Here is a 23,003-nt window from a genome sequence, read left to right on the forward strand (position 1 = left end):
AGCTGAGTAAGCTCATGTGTTTAACTATTCAGGTATTCACGTTTTGCATTTAATCACTTTACAATGTTTTAATTGTGAAAACTGTGCTCCAAAGAAAAAGATTACTCCCGCCATGTTGGAAGGCGAGATTCTCTAGCCTCCTTGTGGCATGTTTCTCGGTGGCGGGAGGTAGCCCGCTATTGGCCAGAGGTGGGGTCTTCTGGTCCCACCACTGTCAATGGGATTTCCCATTGATTCCACCCCATATTGCCAGGAAACCCGTGACAGGGGTGCGCCGTCGGCAGGACCAGAGGATCCCATAAGCATGAACAGCCGGAAGATTTCACCCATGTTCGGGACCAGACCAGAAAGTGCAGGACATATCGGAAGTTAGCCTAGACCAAACTTTTTATGATTTTCCGGTTTGGATCACTGTCTGTGTGGAGTCTGCGCATTCTCCCTGTGTCTGCGTGGGTTTCCTCTGGGTGCTCCAGTTTCCTCCCACAGTCTGAAAGACTATGCTGGTTAGGTACATTGGCCATGCTAAATTCTCCCTCAGTGTACCTGAATAGGTGCCGGAGTGTGGCGACTAGGGGATTTTCACAGTAACTTCATTGCAGTGTAAATGTAAAGCTACTGTGACTCATAAATGAATAATAATAATAAATGAGGTATTCCACTCCAAGTATGGCAGATAGTTACATGGGTAAGGTGGGTATAGAGGGATATGGGCCAAACGTGGCCAATTGGGACTTGCTTCGTGGTAAAAAAAGGTAGCATGGACAAGTTGGGCCGAAGGGCCTGGTTCCATGCTGTAAATCTCTGTGACTCTATGACTGTATGATTGACCCAGTAGGAAGCTTTTATTAAAACAAACTTTATTTAAGTACACCGTTAAAATATAACAAAAAGAATTAGCATAATTTTTTACCAATTTAAATGCTTAAACGTGACAAGTTATAATCCTTAACAGCTAGCTATCTCTACAGTTCCAATTGCAAGCTGTATTCCCATAGACATAAATCCCTTCTTCAGAACCAGTTAGCACCAAAAACAGATATATTCATGTGGATGCTAGACTTCCAGCCTTTTAACACCTCTGGACAGTGTCCAGACAGACACCTGTCTTCTGACTCTCTTACAATCACCTCCAGACAGCAAAATCTCAGGGAAAGAGTCTCATTTCCTGGCAGATTCCAGCTTTCAGCTCCAGAGAGAAAAAGAGACAGAGAAACATAGAAGATAGGAGCAGGAGGAGGCCATTTGGCCCTTCGAGCCTGCCCCACCATTCATTATGATCATGGCTGATCGTCAAAGAACAAAGAACAAAGAACAGTACAGCACAGGAAACAGGCCCTTCGGCCCTCCAAGCCTGTGCCGCTCCTTGGTCCAACTAGACCAATCGTTTGTATCCCTCCATTCCCAGGCTGCTCATGTGACTATCCAGGTAAGTCTTAAACGATGTCAGCGTGCCTGCCTCCACCACCCTACTTGGCAGCGCATTCCAGGCCCCCACCACCCTCTGTGTAAAAAACGTCCCTCTGATGTCTGAGTTATACTTCGCCCCTCTCAGCTTGAGCCCGTGACCCCTCGTGATCGTCACCTCCGACCTGGGAAAAAGCTTCCCACTGTTCACCCTATCTATACCCTTCATAATCTTGTATACCTCTATTAGATCTCCCCTCATTCTCCGTCTTTCCAAGGAGAACAACCCCAGTCTACCCAATCTCTCCTCATAGCTAAGACCCTCCATACCAGGCAACATCCTGGTAAACCTTCTCTGCACTCTCTCCAATGCCTCCACGTCCTTCTGGTAGTGCGGCGACCAGAACTGGACACAGTACTCCAAATGTGGCCTAACCAGCGTTCTATACAGCTGCATCATCAGACTCCAGCTTTTATACTCTATACCCCGTCCTATAAAGGCAAGCATACCATATGCCTTCTTCACCACCTTCTCCACCTGTGTTGCCACCTTCAAGGATTTGTGGACTTGCACACCGAGGTCCCTCTGTGTTTCTATACTCCTGATGACTCTGTCATTTATTGTATAACTCCTCCCTACATTATTTCTTCCAAAATGCATCACTTCGCATTTATCCGGATTAAACTCCATCTGCCACCTCTCCGTCCAATTTTCCAGCCTATCTATATCCTGCTGTATTGCCTGACAATGCTCTTCGCTATCCGCAATTCCAGCCATCTTCGTGTCATCCGCAAACTTGCTGATAACACCAGTTACACCTTCTTCCAAATCATTTATATATATCACAAATAGCAGAGGTCCCAGTACAGAGCCCTGCGGAACACCACTGGTCACAGACCTCCAGCCGGAAAAAGACCCTTCGACCACTACCCTCTGTCTCCTATGGCCAAGCCAGTTCTCCACCCATCTAGCCACTTCTCCTTGTATCCCATGAGCCTTAACCTTCTTAACCAACCTGCCATGTGGGACTTTGTCAAATGCCTTACTGAAATCCATATAGACGACATCCACGGCCCTTCCTTCATCGACCGTTTTTGTCACTTCCTCAAAAAACTCCACCAAATTTGTAAGGCACGACCTCCCTCTTACAAAACCATGCTGTCTGTCACTAATGAGATTGTTTCGTTCTAAATAGCCTAATCCTTCTTTCTCCCCATAACCTTTGATCTCATTCATCCCGAGTGCTATAGAGACACAATAAAAGCAACCTCTCTCGAAAGATCCCAAACAGCAGACTGAGCTTGATTTCTTTGTGTAAAGCTAGCTCCACCCTGTCATCTAATCTTTCTATCAATCAACATAATCAAGCCCTCCTCTGCAAAACCCCAAGGGAGCACTACAATAACAGAACAGCATTAGTTCAGATTAAAACAAACATTCGAGCAATTAGGAGCAATTATGCTGATGCAGTAATAATACAGGGCTATCGTGTACAGACAAAGTGGCACTGGTGTTAATAAAACAAACGGCTGAAACAGATACTGTACCAAAAATATGACCCAAATACATTTCTTAAAGGAACATTATCGTCACACCCATAGTGTTTTGTTTTAAATAACCCCACCTTGGTGTGGCACAATGGGTAGCACTCTCTCGCCTCATGTCAGACAGTTGTGAGTCCAGAGACCTGAGCAAAAAAGTCTAAGTGGACACTCCAATGCAGTACTGAGTAGGTGCTGCGCTGTCAGAGGCTCTGTCTCTTAGGTGATACATAAATCCGAGGACCCCACCTGTCCTCCCAGATGGATATAAAAGACCCCACGGCAATACTTGAAGAAGAGATGGGAACTTCTCTCAATACATGTCCCTCAACCAACATTACATAAAAATATAGATGATATGGTCATTATCAGATGATCGCTCACTGTGGGAGCTTGCTGTGCACAAAACTGACTGCCAGAACACATCAGTGAACATGTTTCACAAGCACCTCATTGGCTGTAATGCACACTGGCGCATTCTGAGCTCATGAAAGATGCTGGAGAATTCCAAATCTTTTTTTTGTTTCTGTCGGACATGTTACAACAAACAGTAGAGCCGTTCTGTTAAGTTGCTTTTGTTTCGAAGCTGTAGCGCCAACACAGTAACATTATTTTCTCCAGAACTCCCACCTTCTGGAGCAGCTTATTTTGTTCCCTCTGGATTTCTAATTCTAATACGGCAGTAATAAAGTCCTTTGTGTCCTTTAGGCCTCTTAACAAATAGTTGATGATGTATTCCTTCTGCTGTGACCCAGCCAGCAGCACCCTAATTACAGAATGAATAAAAGCTCATATAATTGCTGCTCTCTGCTCGATGTTAACTGTTCTCCCTCATTAGTCAGTTTGCTGTTGGCAAGTGGATATACCGAGCACAGATTCCTCCTTTTGTTTTCTTTCAGGGTTGTGGAGGAGGAGAAAAAAGGGAGTTGGGAAAATTGGGATTGCGCTTGGCAGGGGGAGGAGGCAAATGCTGGTGTACAGAAATCTTCCTCACTTTCAACGCCACAGTCCTCCTCCAGCACCGATTCTTCAACAATATGTCCCACTCTGTTGTGGCCTATCCCTTGGAGCATGGGCAACCACTTTGTCCTTTACTTTGCCTCATCAAAGAACCAGTCTGGAATCACACAATCAGACAATCGTTGGACTGGAAGATGATGCGACTGCAGGTGTTCTCTAGGATCACAGAATCAGAGAGTATCACAGAACCACACAGTACAAAAGGAGACCCTTCAGCCCATCAAAAATCTGCTGGCTCGTTGAAAGAGTTATAACGCTGTTTCTTAACATTGGCCTCAGAAGAACCCGCCTCTACCCTCGGGATCCTTTTGCTCAGTGATTTCCTTTCTAGCTCCAATTTATATGTGAATTTGCAGGATTGTGAGCAGAACTGTGCGGCAGGAACACCCTCTGCATGGATTATGTGGCCTCTGGAGACAGTGTCTGATGCAGGAAAGACACTCGTGCAGGCCTGGATCCTTATTAAACCCCTGGACCCAGGCGAGTGAAGATAGAAGGGGTTTTGTGGGGTGCGGGTCACAGGGACAGGGGTTGGGGTTGGAGGGGTTTTGCTAACGGTATGTCCCTCAATGGGATGTCCTTTTCCCTGTGTTGGGACCCTCAATCACAGTGGTTAGCACGGCTACGTCACAGCGCCAGAGATCCGGGTTCAATTCCGGCCTTGGGTGACTCTCTGTGTGGAGTCTGCACATTCTCCCCGTGTCTGTATGGGTTTCCTCCGGGTGCTCCGGTTTCCCCTCACTGCCGAAAGATGTGCGGGTTAGGTAGATTGACTGTGGTAAATTGTCTGTTAATGTCCCAAGGTGCATAGGTTAGATGGATTAGCCATGGTAGATGTGTGGGGGTTAGAGGGATAGGACCTGTGTAAGATATTCTGTCAGAGTGTCGGTGCAGACTCGAAGGGCCAAATAGCCTCTTGTGCACTGTGGGGATTCTATGATTCGATCATTCTATAAATCAGGCTCCACAGACCCTGGAGCGACCACAAGCAACATGAATAGGTTCGCTCCCCCGTAGCTAAAAGCCCACCTGTTGTTGGTTTAAGGTCAACAGTGACAAGATGAGGTCCTTAATCTGGGAGGGAGTGACGTAATGGTATTGTTGCTAATCCAGAAACCCAGGGGACACAGGTTCGAATCCCAACATGGCCAGATGGTGAATCTGTAATTGAATGGCAACTATAAAACCGTTGTTGATTGTTGTAAAAACCCATCTGGTTCACTAATATCCTCCAGGGAAGGAAATTAGCTGCCCTTTCCTGGTCTGGCCTACATGTGGCTCCAGATGGCCGAGGAAACCACTCAAATTAAGCAATAATTTCCACCCACATGAATTAATTTTTTTTTAAATTGCCACCTTAAATGATTCAATTGGCAAAGGTCACCCATGGGCTTTCCTGCCATGGAATTAACTGGGGTTGGAACACCCTTCTGACTTGTTTAAATGCCCCTGGTCTCCAAAATCCAAGCGGGAAAGCATAAAACACAACACTGCAATCCAGGGGCGAAAGTGCGCACTCAACTGTGCAAAGCTCTTACTTACCCGAAAGATAATAAAGCCTCTTCAATCTATTCAAACTCATCCTCCTGATTATCTCATTTTAATTTGAGAGCACGTAGAGAGACACTGTTTCCTCTGACAAACAGGTCATTAATCAGAGGGCAGCAATTCAAAATCATTTGAAAAGTACTGGAGAGGAAATGAGGAGCATGTTTGAATGCATCGAGTTGTAATGCTCCAGAATGCACTTGGTGTAAGAATCAAATTCAACGGGAACTTTCAAAAGTCAATTGGCGGTGTACTTGAGGAAGACCCATCTGTCGGGTTTTGGGGAGAAAAGCTGTAGCGCACGGTTAAATTGGACAGTTTCTTCAAAGAGCCAGAAGCGGCACAATGGGCTGAATAGCCTCCTTCTGCATTTATAAGATATCTTCAATCAATCCACTGTTCCAGCCAAATTCAGTCTTTCAGGGAAGTTATTCCAGGGTGGATAGCATTTGCATATGTTAATATTCCTTATGTGTGTTTTGTCCTAAGTTTGACCTTCACAGCTCAGAATGATATCGTCTTGTCCTGAATCTGCGACATATCTCAAGATATTGTGTTTCACCGAAGCCCTATTTCCCATTAAGCAGCCTGTCCATCTCTTACAGGGTCCTCTCTGATTTGACTCTGTGAGGTTGAAGAGCCTGAACCCATTAAATAACTTCTCATAACTCTTTGGCACAGTGGTTAGCACTACTGCCTCACAGCGCCATGGACCCAGGTTCAATTCCGGCCTCAGGTGACTGCCTGTGTGGAGTTTGCACGTTCTCCCCGTGTCTGCGTGGGTTTCCTCCGGGTGCTCCGGTTTCCTCCCACAGTCCAAAGATGTGCGGGTTAGGTTGATTGGCCGTGCTGAATTGCCCCTTAGTGTCAGGGGGATTAGCAGGGTAAATGTGTGGGGTGATGGGAATAGGGCCAGGGTGGGACTGTGGAAAGGCCTTCGTCTGCACTGTAGGGATTCTATGATTCTATGATTCCATCTGGTACTCAGGGACTGAAATGCCCTCTTATAAAATAGCTTAAATGTTTCCCTTGGCCCACAGGTTGTTAATGATGCTTCCAACTCACCATGTCACCCAGTCTGAATTCAAAACTGCTATCACACTGCAAAACACCGGGTCTCAACTGACAAACAGAGTGTGTTCCACTGATGTGACCACAAAACTACACCAACTGAACACAGATGATCTTTATTAGCAAGCCAAATCTCAGACAAAAAATTTCAGAATGCACAAACTGCATGACTAAAAATAAAATAAAACCCAGGGTCAGGACTGACAATTCTGTAAGTAAAAATCCACTCTGAGACAGATCAAAGGACTGAAAGCTTAAAGTTTCACAACACTAACAACTGGATTTTCACAGTAACATCATTGCAGTGTTAACGTAAGCCTACTTGGGACAGGAGTCTAAAACTAGAGGACATCGGTTTAAGGTGAGAGGGGAGAGATACAAAAGTGTCCAGAGGGGCACTTTTTTCACACAGAGGGTGGTGAGTGTCTGGAACAAGCTGCCAGAGGTAGTAGTAGAGGCGGGTACAATTTTGTCTTTTAAAAAGCATTTAGACAGTTACATGGGTACGATGGGTATAGAGGGATATGGGCCAAACGTGGGCAATTGGGATTAGTTTAGAGGTTAAAAAAAAGGGCTGCATTGATAAGTTGGGCCGAAGGGCCTGTTTCCATGCTGTAAACCTCTATGACTCTGTGATGAATAAATAAACTTGAAACTTTAAATTTGACAGACAACAGCCCAGTCTTTGCTGAAAAAGTATCAGCAATGGGATGATGCTCGGTGTCGGTTAATGTGCAAACTGGTCAGCAAATTATAGAATCATAGAATCTACAGTGCAGAAGGAGGCCATTCGGCTCATCGAGCCTGCACTAGCAACAATCCCACGCAGGTCCTATCCCTCCTAATCCCCCTGACACTAAGGGGCAATATGGCATGGTCAATCAACCTAACCTGCACATCATTGGACTGTGGGAGGAAACCGGAGCACCCGGAGGAAACCCACGCAGACATGGGGAGAACGTGCAGACTCCGCACGGACAGTCACCTGAGGACGGAATTGTACTCGGATCCCTGGCGCTGTGAGGCAGCAGTGCTAACCACCTTGCCACCCTACAGTTGCAGTGAGGCAGAGATTTTGCATGGATTGCGAACTCTCCCAGGCTGGTGGACAGTTTGCACATCTCCACAATCAGTTTCAGAAAAACTGCTTTTTCTACATTAATGAAACATTAAACCTGCCGCTGGAAGTTAATGAATCTAAATCCCTTTTTTAATACATGGTCATTGTTATCGATTGTCAGTTCACCTCTCTTGCCCGCACTGTGAACAATTATAAAGATAGAACAGATTTTGCATTCAGAACCGTTCTGATCCAAGATCACCGACCTCAAATGTTGTCCAGGATCTTATCAGCCCCATGGATTGGGGTTGGAGGCAGGACCGGGGGCAACTTTCAAAAGACATGCATCAGGTCGACTCCCCGACTTGGTGTCCTTACTGACAGTGGGCTGCTATGGAAACCGGCAACCCACTTCACAGATGTAGGCAGCCAACTGGGGCGAACCAGGTCCAGTTTGTGGGGGTGAAGGATCAGTGAAAATTTTTATCATTCTCTTGTGTTTGTATTGAGATCATTCTAATCTTTTTGTCCAGAGTAATATAATATATTGTTCTAGTTTAAAAAAATATTTTATTCTTTGCATTAAAAGTTAATCAGTGAACTCCTGTGAATTTGTTTAGTAACTTCCTCCATGGTTTAAAAAAAACACTAGGATCATTCAAGCCAGGTCCCCTTCTGGAATCTGATGCGTCCAGTAGTAACGTTAGCTGAGATTAGAACACATCATGTTCCGCTGAGCTTAGGCGAAGCTTAGATTTTGTCTATTTTTAATGTATTCATAATATATGGACATCACTGGCAAGGTCAGCATTTACTGCTCATCATTATTTGCCCTTGAGAGGGGGATGGTGAATATAACTTAGTGGCTTGCCAGGCTATTGGAGGGGGCAGTTAAAGGTTAACCACATTGCTGTGTGTCTGGAGTCTCATGTAGGCCAGACCAGGTAAGAACAACAGATTTCCTTCCTTAAAGGACATCGATGGACCAGATGGGTTTTTATGATGGTTTAATACTGAAACTAGCTTTTTATTCCAAAGATTTCTTGAATTAAATTGAAATCCCCATGTCCACAGATCATTGATCCAGTAACATTGACCACTATGTTATCAGTCCCAGGATCATTTTAACATAGAAACATAGAAGATAGGAGCAGGAGGAGGCCACTCGGCCCTTCGAGCCTGCTTTGCCATTCATCACGATCATGGCTAATTGTCCAACTCAATAGCCCAATTCCTGCATTCTCCCCAAAACCTTTGATCCCAGTCGCCTCCAAGTGCTATTAACACAATTTGTACTTATTTTTAGTACACAAAGAATTATTTCTAGGCGCTTTGATGCCAGGGGCAGATAGTGACTGGCGTGTGCAAGATCACTTTATGATAGATCTGCCAGGCCAGCCACCACATCCCAGCCTCCCTGGAGAAGGGAACCAACCATCCTGAAATAGTCAACTGGGTTTTGAGGACAATTGGCGAAGGAGACATCGAGGTGTTTAAAAAACATTTTATTTTATTTGAAGTTTGATAGTATAGCACCTTCCTCGATAGTCGGCAAACAATTTTTAATGGGAAACAAAACACACTTTAGTTTGTATATTTACAATAGAAATGACCTTTTGAAAATGATCAAAAAGAGAAGAACCAGGCTGAAATTTTTAGGGCCATACAAATATAAAAGGAAATTGGGATGTCTGCAGATTTAGAAGCAGCAAATTTAAAAATAAATAACTACTGTTAATATTTCATCATTCTAAGTAAGGACATCAATTTTTTGACATTAAAACAAAATTGATCTAAAAAAAATCTAGCTACCTCTTCTGAATCGCTCCTGGGATTTGGCCTTTGGTACACCAGATACTAAATTCTTCTTATGCCAATAACACATTTCTGAACATGCCTTTTGACACATTTGTACCTCTGAACACTGACTATAAACACTGAAGGAAGATGAACATTCCTGGGAACTGAATGATGTGCAATTTTAGATTAAAAAGTGGCATACTGGACAGTGAAGAAGGTTATCTAGGATTGCAATGGAATCTTCATCAATTGGGCCAGTGAGCTGGCAAATGGCAGATGGTGTTTAATTTAGGTAAATGCGAGGTGATACATTTTGGTCGATCGGACCAGGGCAGGACTTACTCAGTTAATGGTAGGGCATTGGGGAGAACAAAGAGATCTAGGGGTACAGGTTCATAGCTCCTTGAAAGTGGAGTCGTAGGTGGACAGAGTGGTGAAGAAGACATTCGGCATGCTTGGTTTCATTGGTCAGAACATTGAATACAGGAATTGGGACGTCTTGTTGAAGTTGTACAAGACATTGGTAAGGCCACACTTGGAATACTGTGTGCAGTTCTGGTCACCTTATTATAGAAAGAATATTATTAAACTAGAAAGAGTGCAGAAAAGATTTACTGGAATGCTACCAGGACTTGATGGTTTGAGTTATAAGCAGAGGTTGGGTAGACTAGGACTTTTTTTCTCTGGAGTGTAGGAGGCTGAGGGGTGATCTTATAGAGGTCTATAAAATAATGAGGGGCACAGATCAGCTAGATAGTCAATATCTTTTCCCAAAGGTAGGGGAGTCTAAAACTAAAGGGCATAAGTTTAAGGTGAGAGGGGAGAGATACAAAAGGGTGCAGAGGGGCAATTTTTTCACACAGAGGTTGGTGAGTGTCTGGAACAAGCTGCCAGAGGTAGTAAGACCATAAGACCATAAGACATAGGAGCGGAAGTAAGGCCATTCGGCCCATCGAGTCCACTCCACCATTCAATCATGGTTGATTTCAACTCCATTTACCCGCTCTCTCTCTAGTAGAGGCGGGTACAATTTTGTCTTTTAAAAAGCATTTAGACAGTTACACAGGTAAGATGGGTATAGAGGGATATGGGCCAAATGCGGGCAATTGGAATTAGCTTAGGTGTTTAAAAAAAAAGGGCGGCATGGACAAGTTGGGCCGAAGGGTCTGTTTCCATGCTGTAAACCTCTATGACTCTGACTCTAAAAATATGAGGTGGGAGTTTCCGGCCACACTCGTCCCAAGGGTGGAAATTCCCATGCGAGGTCAATGGACCTTTGTGTGGTCCGCCCCTGCCCGCTATGATTCCCGTGACGGGCGGGACAGGAAAATTCCACCCACGGATTTGAATTTCACAAAAAGAAAAATTATTTTTGAAAAATTCAAAAGAATGCATTTCTAAATTGGGAAAATGAAAACTTGAGTTGCAGGTGATTCAGAGGAGGCTTGCTAGATTGATACATGGAATGAGTGGGTTGTCTTATGAGGAAAGGTTGGGCTTGTTTCCACTGGAGTTAAGAAGTGTGAGGAGTGTGTCTTGATGGAAATGCATAATATCCTGAATGTTATTGACAAGGTCAATGTGGAAAGGATGTTTCATAAGAACATAAGAAATAGGAGCAGGAGTAGGCCATCTAGCCCCTCGAGCCTGCCCCGCCATTCAATAAGATCATGGCTGATCTGACGTGGATCAGTACCACTTACCCGCCTGATCCCCATAACCCTTAATTCCCTTACCGATCAGGAATCCATCCATCCGCGCCTTAAACATATTCAGTGAGGTAGCCTCCACCACCTCAGTGGGCAGAGAATTCCAGAGATTCACCACCCTCTGGGAGAAGAAGTTCCTCCTCAACTCTGTCTTAAACCGACCCCCCTTTATTTTGAGGCTGTGTCCTCTAGTTTTAACTTCCTTACTAAGTGGAAAGAATCTCTCCGCCTCCACCCTATCCAGCCCCCGCATTATCTTATAAGTCTCCATAAGATCCCCCCTCATCCTTCTAAACTCCAACGAGTACAAACCCAATCTCCTCAGCCTCTCCTCATAATCCAAACCCCTCATCTCTGGTATCAACCTGGTGAACCTTCTCTGCACTCCCTCCAATGCCAATATATCCTTCCTCATATAAGGGGACCAATACTGCACACAGTATTCCAGCTGCGGCCTCACCAATGCCCTGTACAGGTGCATCAAGACATCCCTGCTTTTATACTCTATCCCCCTCGCGATATAGGCCAACATCCCATTTGCCTTCTTGATCACCTGTTGTACCTGCAGACTGGGCTTTTGCGTCTCATGCACAAGGACCCCCAGGTCCCTTTGCACGGTAGCATGTTTTAATTTGTTTCCATTGAGATAGTAATCCCATTTGTTATTATTTCCTCCAAAGTGTATAACCTCGCATTTCTCAACGTTATACTCCATTTGCCATATCCTCGCCCACTCACTCAGCCTGTCCAAATCTCTCTGCAGATCTTCTCCGTCCTCCACACGATTCACTTTTCCACTTATCTTTGTGTCGTCTGCAAACTTCGTTACCCTACACTCCGTCCCCTCCTCCAGATCATCTATATAAATGGTAAACAGTTGCGGCCCGAGTACCGATCCCTGCGGCACGCCACTAGTTACCTTCCTCCAACCGGAAAAACACGCATTTATTTCCTCTTATGGGCAAGTCCAGAACTAGGGGGCACTGATTTAAAATTGGGGCGGCCACTGTTATAGAGCAGAGATGAGGAGAAATGTTTTCTCTCGGAGAGTTGTGCGACTTTGAAACTCCCCATCTCAGAAGGCAGTGGAGGCTAGGGGTCACTGAGTATTTCTAAGGAGGAAGTAGGTTAAATATTGTTGGGCAAGAGAATCAAAGATTATCAGGGCAGACGGGGAAGTGGAATTCGGAACACAAACAGATCAGCCATGACCTCATTGAATAGCAGAGCAGCTTGAGGGGCCGGATGGCCTATTCCTGCTCCTGATTCTTGGGTTCAAACTTCATAATCATGAGTGACTGACTTTAGCATGTAATGGTTCAATAACAAGGAGAAAGAAAGTCATGACAAACATGTCCAATTAATCGGGTTATGGCCACAGATGCAATGTTAGTCTCCCCAGTTCCTGAAAGAGTATTTACCTGGGTGATAATTCAGGAATGGGTAACCATAGTTGAGCAGGATGAGGAGATACTGGGAGAAATTTAATTCCACAACCAGCTTTATTCTTATTCATTTTTTCTTGCAGCTCAAGTGAACTGTTCTGCTCGGCCATGTCAGGGTCAAACACATTGTAGGTGCTGGGGTCACATGTGGGTCGGAGCCAGGAGAAATGGCAGATTTCATTCCCTGAAAGTCATCAGCTAACCAATTTTGATTTAATTTGATTTATTATTGTCACATGTGTTAACATATAGTGAAAAGTATTGTTTCTTGCGTGCTATACAGACAAAGCATACCGTTCATAAAGAAGGAAACAAGAGAGTGCAGAATGTAGCATTACAGTCATAGCTAGGGTGTAGAGAAAGATCAACTTAATGCAAGGAAAGTCCATTCAAAAGTCTGATGGCAACAGGGAAGCTGTTCTTGAGTCGGTTGGTACGTGACCACAGACTTTGTATCTTTTTCCCGATGGAAGAAGATGGAAGAGAGAATGTCCGGGGTGCGTGGGGTCCTTAACTATGCTGGCTGCTTTGCTGAGGCAGCGGGAAGTGTAGACAGAGTCAATGGATGGGAGGCTGGTTTGCGTGATGGATTCATGACCTTTTGTAGTTCCTTGCGGTCTTGGGCAGAGCAGGAGCCATACCAAGCTGTGATACAACCAGAAAGAATGCTTTCTATGGTGCACCTGTAAAAGTTGGTGAGAGTCGCAGCTGACATGCCAAATTTCCTTAGTCTTCTGAGAAAGTAGAGGCATTGGTGGGCTTTCTTAAATATAGTGTCAGCATGAGGGGACCAGGACAGGTATACAATTGGGTATACCACAATCCCATAGTTTCTTGGTCGTCGCTACTGAGCCTAGCTCTTTAATTCATGACTCATTAATTAGTTACTTAATTAATTGAATGTAAATCCCACCAGTCGCTTTGATGGGATTTGAACCCATTATTCCAGATTCTGGTTTACTTGTCCAGGTAGAGCCACAATGTTATTATTCCCTTCTGTTTTCTGTGCAAACTTTGGTCACTCCATTCCAAACACTTGTTTCTATTGATGACAGAATGTTGTATCTTTTTGGTGGAAAGTAGATTTGTTAGTGATAGAGTAAAAAACCAACCTTGAAAAATACTTCGGATTCACACAGTAGCCTGAGCTTACGGCAAAAGGATTAAAGCACAACAATTCAGTTTGTACAAGGGAATCACATCAAACATTATTAATTACATAGAGATTGCCATAGCCAATATAAAAAAATGAACCCAAACCTGTGACTTTTAGTTTTACATATATAGCAGGTTACATGCTTTTTAAGCAATTCAGTGAAGTGACTATAGTCAAATGTCCTATAAATGTACACGCAATACTTGCCACCTCATATTGTGCTTGGAAACCACAGTTTTGCAGAGTCTCAGAGGCAGCAATTAATTATTTTCTTCTCAGATGTGGCATCTTTGGCGAGGTTGCGTTCATTGCCAATCCCTAAGTGTCCCTTGAGTAAATGATGACAGTCCTTCTCGAACCACTGCAATTCAAGCAGCAGTGGTGGTATCAAAGGCGTTCAGTGTGGAAAAGCAAGATCTAGAATGAGAAAGAGGTTCCGTGTGGTTCTCTGTGACAGTCCTGTCACATGTTTGTAACACCTCTCTTGCTCTGAATTCCACCTCTTTCTTTCATTGATGTTTTAAACCTGGGATGTGCAGAATTACTTTCCCAGTGTGAGAGTGTGACACTTTATACACCATACCTAGGTCAAGTTGAGTAAAATGTGGCTTCTGTACAAAAAGTGCATCTGACTAAATCAGATAAGGGCGGCACGGTGGCACAGTGATTAGCACTGCTGCCTCACAGTGCCAGGGTCCTGGGTTCGATCCCTGCTTGGGTCACTGTCTGGGTGGAGTTTACAAGTTCTCCCTGTGTCTGCATGAGTTTCCTCCGGGTGCTCCGGTTTCCTCCCACAGTCCAAAGGTGTGTGGGCTAGGTGCATTGGCCATGATAAATTGCCCCTTAGTTTCCCGGGATGTGTAGGTTAGAGGGATTAGCGGGGTAAATATGTGGAGATACAGGGATAAGGCCTGGGTGGGATTGTTGTCAGTGTAGACTCGATGGGCCAAATGGCCTTCTTCAGCACTGTAGAGATTCTATGATACTCATAAAGGTCACAACTATCTTCTTTGAGTGGTGACTGAGTGCATCAAACAGTTGCTGAGTAATGTTCAGCACAATACTAACTGCGTCTTCTTAAAGAAAAAAAACTCACTTCTAAAGAGGCGAATCCAGTTCCGGAAATTATTCAGCAACAATTCCCCCCAACCCATTACAAAACTTCAACTGTGATTGCTAAAACAGCAGCCCAACAGGTTCAGTAAATATCTTATGAAATTGTATTTGTGCTTTGTGTGAACTGAGAAACTTGTTGATGGTCGGCACAATACTCGAAGCTTTGAGACAATCTCGAGCGGGGATCGTTTTGTGAAAACACTCAGCTTTGGGGTCCTTTCTGAAGGTGATGGCGATCGGTGCCCATTTCAGCATTTTCAGAGATGGCGCTGTGCCTGTTTGAAGTGGACTTCAAAGTATCCTGTTCCGTTTCCACCTTGCTCCCACAGCTGGCATGGAGCATGTGCTTTATCACGTGCCACATTTCGGGATCCTTGTAGGAGTAAATGATCGGATTCATCAGTGAATTGGTCAAAGCCAGCAGAAGTACCCATATCTTTACGGTCAGCACATTGCAGTTGGTGCAGTGAATGCCATCCAGAAGCACCACAATCAACCCTGGAGTCCAGCAGAAAATAAAAGCACCTGAAAGAGAAAAACAACATTAGATCTAGTGGAACCGCCCAATGCTTCACACCATCAGCTTCTGCAGAACTCCTTTCAGAATTTACTCCGGGACGGAAGGAGTGTTTTACAAAGAACAAAGAGCAAAAAACAGTACAGCACAGGCCCTCCAAGCCTCTGCCAATCATGATGCCCCAACTAAGCTAAAATAAAAACCTTCTGCCCTTACTCGGTCCGTGTCCCTCCATTCTCTCCCTACTCATGTACCCATCCTGATGCCTCTTACATGTTGCTAATGTGCCTGCTTCCACCATGAGGGCAGCACGGTGACACAGTGGTTAGCACTGCTGCCTCACAGCGCCAGGGTCCCAGGTTCAAATCCCAGCTTGGGTCACTGTCATGGAGTTTACACATTCTCCCCGTGTCTGCGTAGGTTTCCTCCGGGTGCTCCTGTTTCCTCCTACAGCCCAAAGATGTGCGGGTTAGGTGAATTGGCCATGCTAAATTGCCTCTTAGTGTCAGGGCGCCTAGCTAGGGTAAATGCATGGGGTTATGGGGATAGGGCCTGCGTGGGATTGTGGTCGGTGCAGACTCGATGGACTGAATGGCCTCCTTCTTCACTGTAGGATTCTATGATTCTAAGTACTGGGGTTACAGGAATAGGGCCTGGGTGGGATGTGGTTGGTAGAGATTCAATGGGCTGAATGGCCTCCTTCTGTATTGTCGGGATTCTAAAACCTCCTCTGGCAGTGCACTCGAGGCACCCACCATTCTCTGAATGAAATACTTTCCCCTTCTAATTGACACTTCCATCCTTGGAAAAAACCATCTGACTATCCACCTTGTCTATGCCTCTCAGGCCTCCCCTCAGCCTCCGTCTTTCCAGTGAAAACAATCCTAGTTTATTCAACCTCTTCTCATAGTCAACGCCCTCGAGACCAGGCAACATCCTGGTGAACCTTCTGTGCACTCGCTCCAAAGCTTCCACATCCTTCTGGTGGTGTGGTGACCAGAATTGCATGTAATACTCCAAATATAGCTTGACCAAGGTTTCGTATAGCTGCCACATGATTTCCCAACTCTTGTACTCAATGCCCTGCTGATGAAGGCAAGCATGCCATATGCCTTCTTAATCACCTTGGCCACCTGTGTTGCTACTTTTAGGGAACTGTGGGCCTGCACACCCAGATCCTTCTGTATTTAAATGTTCCTAAGGGTTCTGCCATTTACAGTATAATTCACACCCAAATTTGATCCTCCAAAATGCATCACCTCACATTTGTCCGAATTAAATTCCATCTGCCATTTCTGTGCCCAAGTATCCAATCTAAGTGTCCTGTTGTATCCTCTGACAGTCCCTGGCATTATCAGCAACTCCACCAATCTTTGTGTCATCTGCAAACTTACTAATCAGCACACCGACATTTTCCTCCAGAGCATTTATATATACGACAAACAACAGAGGTCCCAGCACTGATCCCTGAGGAATACCACGAGTACAGATCTCCATTCTGAAAAACACCCTTCCACCGCTACTCTCTGTCTTCTATAACCAAGCCAGTTCTGTATCCGTCTAGCCAGCCCACCCCGAATCCCATGTGATTTTAGTCTGCCATGTGGGACCTTGTCAAACATGTTACTAAAGTCCATATAAACTACATCCACCATCCTTCCCTCATCGACTATCTTTGTCACCTCTTCAAAAAACTCAATCAAGTTGGGGAGACATGACCTTCCCCATACAAAACCATGCTGCCTGTCACTAACTAGTCTATTTTCTTCCAAATGTGCATATATTCTGTCCCTCAGTATCTTCTCCAAAAGCTTCCCCACCACTGATGTCAGGCTCACCGGCTATAACACTGGCTATTCTCCAGTCCTCTGGAACCTTGCCTATGGTCAAAGAGCATGTGATGATTATAGAATCATAGAATCATAGAATCCTTACAGTGCAGAAAGAGGCCATTTGGCCCATCGAGTCTGCACCGGCCACAATCCCACCCAGGCCTTATTCCCGTAACCCCACAAATTTACCCTGCTAATCCCCCTGACACTAGGGTCAATTTAGCATGGCCAATCCACCTAACCCGCACATCTTTGGATTGTGGGAGGAAACCGGAGCACCTGGAGGAAACCCACACAGACATGGGGAGAACGTGCAGACTCCACTCAGACAGTGATCCCGAGGCTGGAATTGAACCCGGGTCCCTGATGCTGTGAGGCAGCAGTGCTAACCACCGCGCCACCCTTCTGTTAAGGCTGCAGCTATTTCTTCCCTTGCCTCCCGCAGTAACCTGGGATAGATCCCATCCAGCCCTGGGGCCTTGTCTAACTTAATGCAATGGTTACGAAGATCAAAAATCCAAATCCCACCCCCGCTACCTCATCACAACATTGGCAAGAAAAATAAAGACTTGGATTTATAACCTTCATTGGCGAATGTTTCAGAAGGAGGCAGTTTGTCTTCCTGGCTCTGAGGGTGAGCTATCTGTTTATTCCCATTCTGCAGATTTTGTCCCCTTCAAGTACTTGTCCAATTCCATTCTTTGAAAGTTACCATGGAAGCTGTTTCTATCACCCTCTCAGCCAGTAGATTGTTAATAACAACAACTTGCTGCATAAATATCTTTGCCCCTATTGTTCCACAACATAACTACAATGAGATAAGAGCCAGAACTGATTAAACCTTGAAACATGGGAAATTAAATCAGTTTAACTTGTCATTGTAAATTTCTGAAATAATTTGGAAGCAAAATATCAGAATCTGACCAGAAACAGCTTTAGCCTTCCATCCCTTGGGAAAAGAATGACTCATTTTATTCAACACTGTAATTTAACTCAATACATCACATTTCCTTTAACCTCACACTTCACATTTAACTTCACATTAAGGAAATGTTTTAATTATTGTTCTGACAGATGCAGTATATAAAACACAAGGCTGTCTTTCCCTTGAATCTCCCTGGAACTGTGTCACTCTGGAAGATTAAAAAATGTATTAGAAATCTGAATGTCACCTCTATACACGGGGAGAGTGGGAAGCGAGAGTGTTAGAGTTTAAGCACTGGATGTGCTTTGAGTTGAGCATTGTTTCTTTGTTCTTTAAGAGTACGGGGTTTTAGTTCAGTCGGGCAGCATGGTCGGTGCAGGCTTGGACGGCCGAAGGGCCTGTTCCTGTAATTTTCTTTGTTCTTTGTTGTTCTTTATGACTACCACTAAACCAGTCAGCTGGGCTTGTGCTTTGTGACATCATTATATTGACAACATTTTAGTTTTAGATTGCTAAACTGACCAACAGAACTAAAAAAAAACAGAATACATACAAAGGTTTCCTTGGGAACCTCTAACCTTATCATTTTGCTTCCCAACACCACTTATTATACGTCCCGACGCATCACTTGTTATTTTACCCAAGCAACATCCTTACTGATGCTCTGTTGATGTGATGTCAGCAGTGTGTAATGGCTAAAATTAGCCTGAAACATTGAGTCACAATTCCTGTGCTGTAACCATTCAGCCCATCGAGCCAATGTCAGCTCTCTGAGCTGAACTCACTCCCCCATTCTTTCCCCATCGCCTTGGCACTTTCTGTCCTCTAGGTGTTTATCCCTTTTGAAAGCCACGCTTGACCTTGTCGCTTCCAAACTCTCAGACAAAACATTCCACTGTGGGAAAAAGCTTCTGCCATGGTGCCTCTGGGTTTTCTTGCCAATCACATTAATCTGTGTCCTCTGGATCTCAACCTTTCTGAAGGTGGCAGAAATGGCAGAGGATGATCCGTTAAATGTGGAGGTTGGTGGGATAGAAGGTAAGGACAAGGGAATCCTATAACATTCAAATACACAGCAATTGAGAACTGCCTTGAAACCAAACTCTCTTCTCTAAACTTTATATAATCAGTCAAAATAAAAAGCTATTTATAAACCTCATCAAAACATTCCAATTCTATTGTCTGCTCATAAAACTGTCAATCAAACAAAGCTTATGAATGACTCCCTTCACAGTTCTGCAAATAACCTCTGGCTAAGTTAAATCTACTTGTGAGATTTGGAGCTCAGCTATACATTCATAATGAAGTTACATTTCACAACTAAATAAACAAACCCTCCAGAGCTTAAGGCAAAAGAGTATTTGAAGTTGCCTGAACAGATATCTAGCCATCTGTTCATTTTTTTTCAAGGGCCTTCAATAAAAATAAGTCTGGTATCTGTTCAGTTTTTCAAAAGTTGGGGTTTAAATTAATGTAAAAATTAAAGCACAGTATCCAGATGACCCTTGAATGTGGAGGAGCACTTTGTCCAATGGATAAAGCAATTCAATTCATGTGAATGCTCGGAGAATGCTGGTCAACTTAATGGTCACTTACCTTTTAAGGACAGAGTCCAATGATCAATCGCTGCATCAAAATGACAGTTAAATTGTCATACATTATTACATTTGAAGTTGGTGAGAGCTTTTAAACTTACCAATCAATAGGTTCTTGGTCTACAACACGTTTCACACAAGGTTCACAAACTAAGTAATCTGATATGTTTTACATAGGTTCAGGAACACACTCGCCTTACTGAAGGCCGCAATCTCTGAGTGTCTGTTTATGATCCGCCATTATTCCCGTGTGAATCAGAATGGTGGCTGGCGGGATTCAGGTGGAAATTGTAAATTTATGGACCATGCCTCAAGCTGTGGCTGTCCGACACATGTTTGCCCCCACGTAGGGGTGGAAAATTACAACTTTTTAACTCTCCTTAGTGGCTGCCAGCACCTGCGGGGTATTTCCAGCATTGTTAACCAGGTATGGGGCGGCATAGTGGCACAGTGGTTAGCACTGCTGCCTCACAGTGCCAGGGACCCGGGTTTAATTCCCGGCTTGGGTCATTGTCTGCGCGGAGTCTGCACGTTCTCCCCATGTTTGCGTGGGTTTCCTCCGGGTGCTCTGGTTTCCTCCCACAGTCTGAAAGACGTGCTGGTTAGGTGCACTAGCCATGCTAAATTCTCCCTCAATTGTACCCGAATAGGCGCCGGAGTGTGGCAACTAGGGGATTTTCACAGTAACTTCATTGCAGTGTTAATGTAAATCTACTGGTGATTAATAAATAAACTTTACTTTTTAACTCAGTTAAAAGGGGCAGAGTGAAGTTAGAACTAATTGAACTTTCCCAATGGTTCATATGTAGACACAGTAACAAACAATGTTCCCAGCTTTACACCAATGCCAACTTTTATTTTTCAAAAACCCCCAAAAGGGAACTTCTTTCCGTTCAACAACTCTGGGTTGAGCGTATCGTATCCATTCGGACTATTAGTCATTTGAGGATATTTCAATGGCAGGTCACTAGGTGGCAGCATTGCCTCATTAGCAAGTCTTGGAATGAAGTGCAACATGAGTGGAAAGCAGATCCTCATGTTGGACATTTGGCACCACAGCCACGCACTGTCCTGCACTGGCACTAAACTCCAGGACTCCCGACCAGACAGGTGACGGAAATATCAGAAAGAAAATATGGCAGAGGCTGGAAATCTGAAACAAAAATGGAAACTGTTGGAAATACTCCAATTCTGCCAGACCTGCTGAGTATTTCCCGCACTTTCTGCTTTTATTAAGACAGTATCAGTATCCAGGCCAGTACGAGTTTTAATTGTTAAAAAGGCAGCGTGAAGCTAAATCTAACTGAAAAACAAGTTACTGCAGGTGCTGAAATCTGAAACTGCCCAATCGCAGTGACTGTGCCGTCTCCCAGAATTCCTCTCTGTGACACCTCCCCCCCTGCCCCCCGATTCGATTCGTTCTCAAATCCCCAGGGGGCGATTTGAACCTATCAGAAGCGAATGTCATCGAGTCATAAAGGTTTACAGCATGGAAACAGGCCCTTCGGCCCACCTTGTCCATGCCGCCCAGTTTTTACCCCTAAACTAGTCCCAATTGCCCGCGTTTGGCCCATATCCCTCTGTAGCCATCTTACCAATGTAACTGTCTAAACACTTTTTAAAAGACAAAATTGTACCCATTTCTACTACTACCTCTGGCAGCTTGTTCCAGACACTCACCACCCTCTGTGTGAAAAAATCGCCCCTCTGGACACTTCTGTATCTCTCCCCTCTCACCTTAAACCTATGCCCTCTAGTTTTAGACTCCCCTACCTTTGGGAAAAGAAGCAGGGGTGGGGGTGGGTGGGTGTGGCTGGTGGTGGTGGAGGGTAATCACTGAGCCACAGTAAACTGCACTGGAATTGAATTTCCATGGGTCCATTTTAGAAAAAGATAAATCGCTCCTAATTCATTGGACTAAACCAAAATTGTTTGATTTGCCTCAAGGCATCTTCCAAGAAGCTGCACACCAAATCTATGTGACTCAGACTGATAAATCTCATCAAAATCTAACATGCTAATGTTACTAGGAGGTGTAAGTGTTGACAGAATCAGGTCAGAACCTTTCGGTTTTTCCTGTGAGAAACAGCCTGTATCTGATACGTTAGTGATCTAGCTCTCGGCCTGTTACAACTTGCGCAAGAGAGACTCCTACCATCATTAATCTAATACATGAACATGCGCCAAGCACGTCAACAACCGTCATGGTGTAATCTGCCAGTGTCACCTGACACGAAAGGAATAACAAAAAAGATTTAAATAATGACCACTTGGCAGGGCAGAAACTTGAATCTTGCTGCTAAGAGGAACAATGGCCACGATTCGATTCTCCCATCCTGTTGCGTTAATTTTTTAGCGCCGTGGGCCGGGAGATTCTTGTGTTGGCCGATTCACAGTGTCTGCGCGTGCCTTCGCGCCCCGCTAGCATCTCCCAGTGTCGGATTTCCAGCGGCGTTAGATCCGTGCCAGAAATCGGCGGCAAGGCGCAAAGACCATGGTCATTGTAAGAAAAATTAAAATACAATTATCGGGCCCAGGACTGGGGTCTCCAGGCCCGCTAGCATTTCCCCCCCGCCGTCCCCCCCCCCCCACCACCACCACCCACCGCCCCCCCCCACCACCCCCACCCCCCCCCACCACCCACCGCCCCCCCCCACCACCCCCACCCCCCCCCACCACCCCCCCCCCCCGGCACCCCGCTCCCCCATCACCACCACCACCCACCCGCCAGAGTGGCTCACTCCAGCGGGGATTACAGAATCTCCCCGCTAACGGGGAAACCAGCAACCCGACCCCGCTGGAGTGAAGCAGGCCAATCGGAGACTCCAGAGGGTCAGGTGCCTTGGGCTTCCCCCGGGCATGGGCACCCTGGCAGTGCCAGCCTGTGCCCCCATCACTGCCCAAGGGGCAAAGAGCCAATGCCCAGGAGGCACCTTGGCACTGCCCGTCAGGCACGGGGCCGCGCCAAGAGGTGGGGAATATGGTGCAGGGCTAGGGGCCAGGGTCTGATGGAGCAGGGCTAGGGGCCAGGGTCTGATGGTGCAGGGCTAGGGGCCAGGGTCTGATGGAGCAGGGCTAGGGGCCAGGGTTTGATGGGGCAGGGCTAGGGGCCAGGGTCTGATGTGGCAGGGCTAGGGGCCAGGGTCTGATGGAGCAGGGCTGGGGGCCAGGGTCTGATGGAGCAGGGCTAGGGGCCAGGGTCTGATGGTGCAGGGCTAGGGGCCAGGGTCTGATGGGGCAGCGCTAGGGGCCAGGGTCTGATG

General features: G+C 45.4%; 2 protein-coding genes across 3 annotated transcripts in view; both read right to left on the reverse strand.

Annotated features, from left to right (window-relative positions):
- The window catches only part of LOC144497572 (mucolipin-2-like), a 411,267-nt gene that overhangs the window by 261,406 nt on the left and 126,858 nt on the right, over nt 1-23,003 (reverse strand). The window lies entirely within an intron of this gene.
- Nucleotides 12,128-23,003, reverse strand: part of lpar3 (lysophosphatidic acid receptor 3) — a 59,068-nt gene continuing 48,192 nt past the window's right edge. For both annotated transcript variants that reach the window (XM_078219009.1, XM_078219010.1), the window contains exon 4: nt 12,128-15,396. In XM_078219009.1, the coding sequence (XP_078075135.1) occupies nt 15,074-15,396 (323 nt within the window). In that variant the 3' untranslated portion in view covers nt 12,128-15,073. The remainder of the gene's footprint in view (nt 15,397-23,003) is intronic.

The sequence above is a fragment of the Mustelus asterias genome, chromosome 8, assembly GCF_964213995.1.
Source record: "Mustelus asterias chromosome 8, sMusAst1.hap1.1, whole genome shotgun sequence".
NCBI classification, from domain to species: Eukaryota; Metazoa; Chordata; class Chondrichthyes; order Carcharhiniformes; family Triakidae; genus Mustelus; species Mustelus asterias.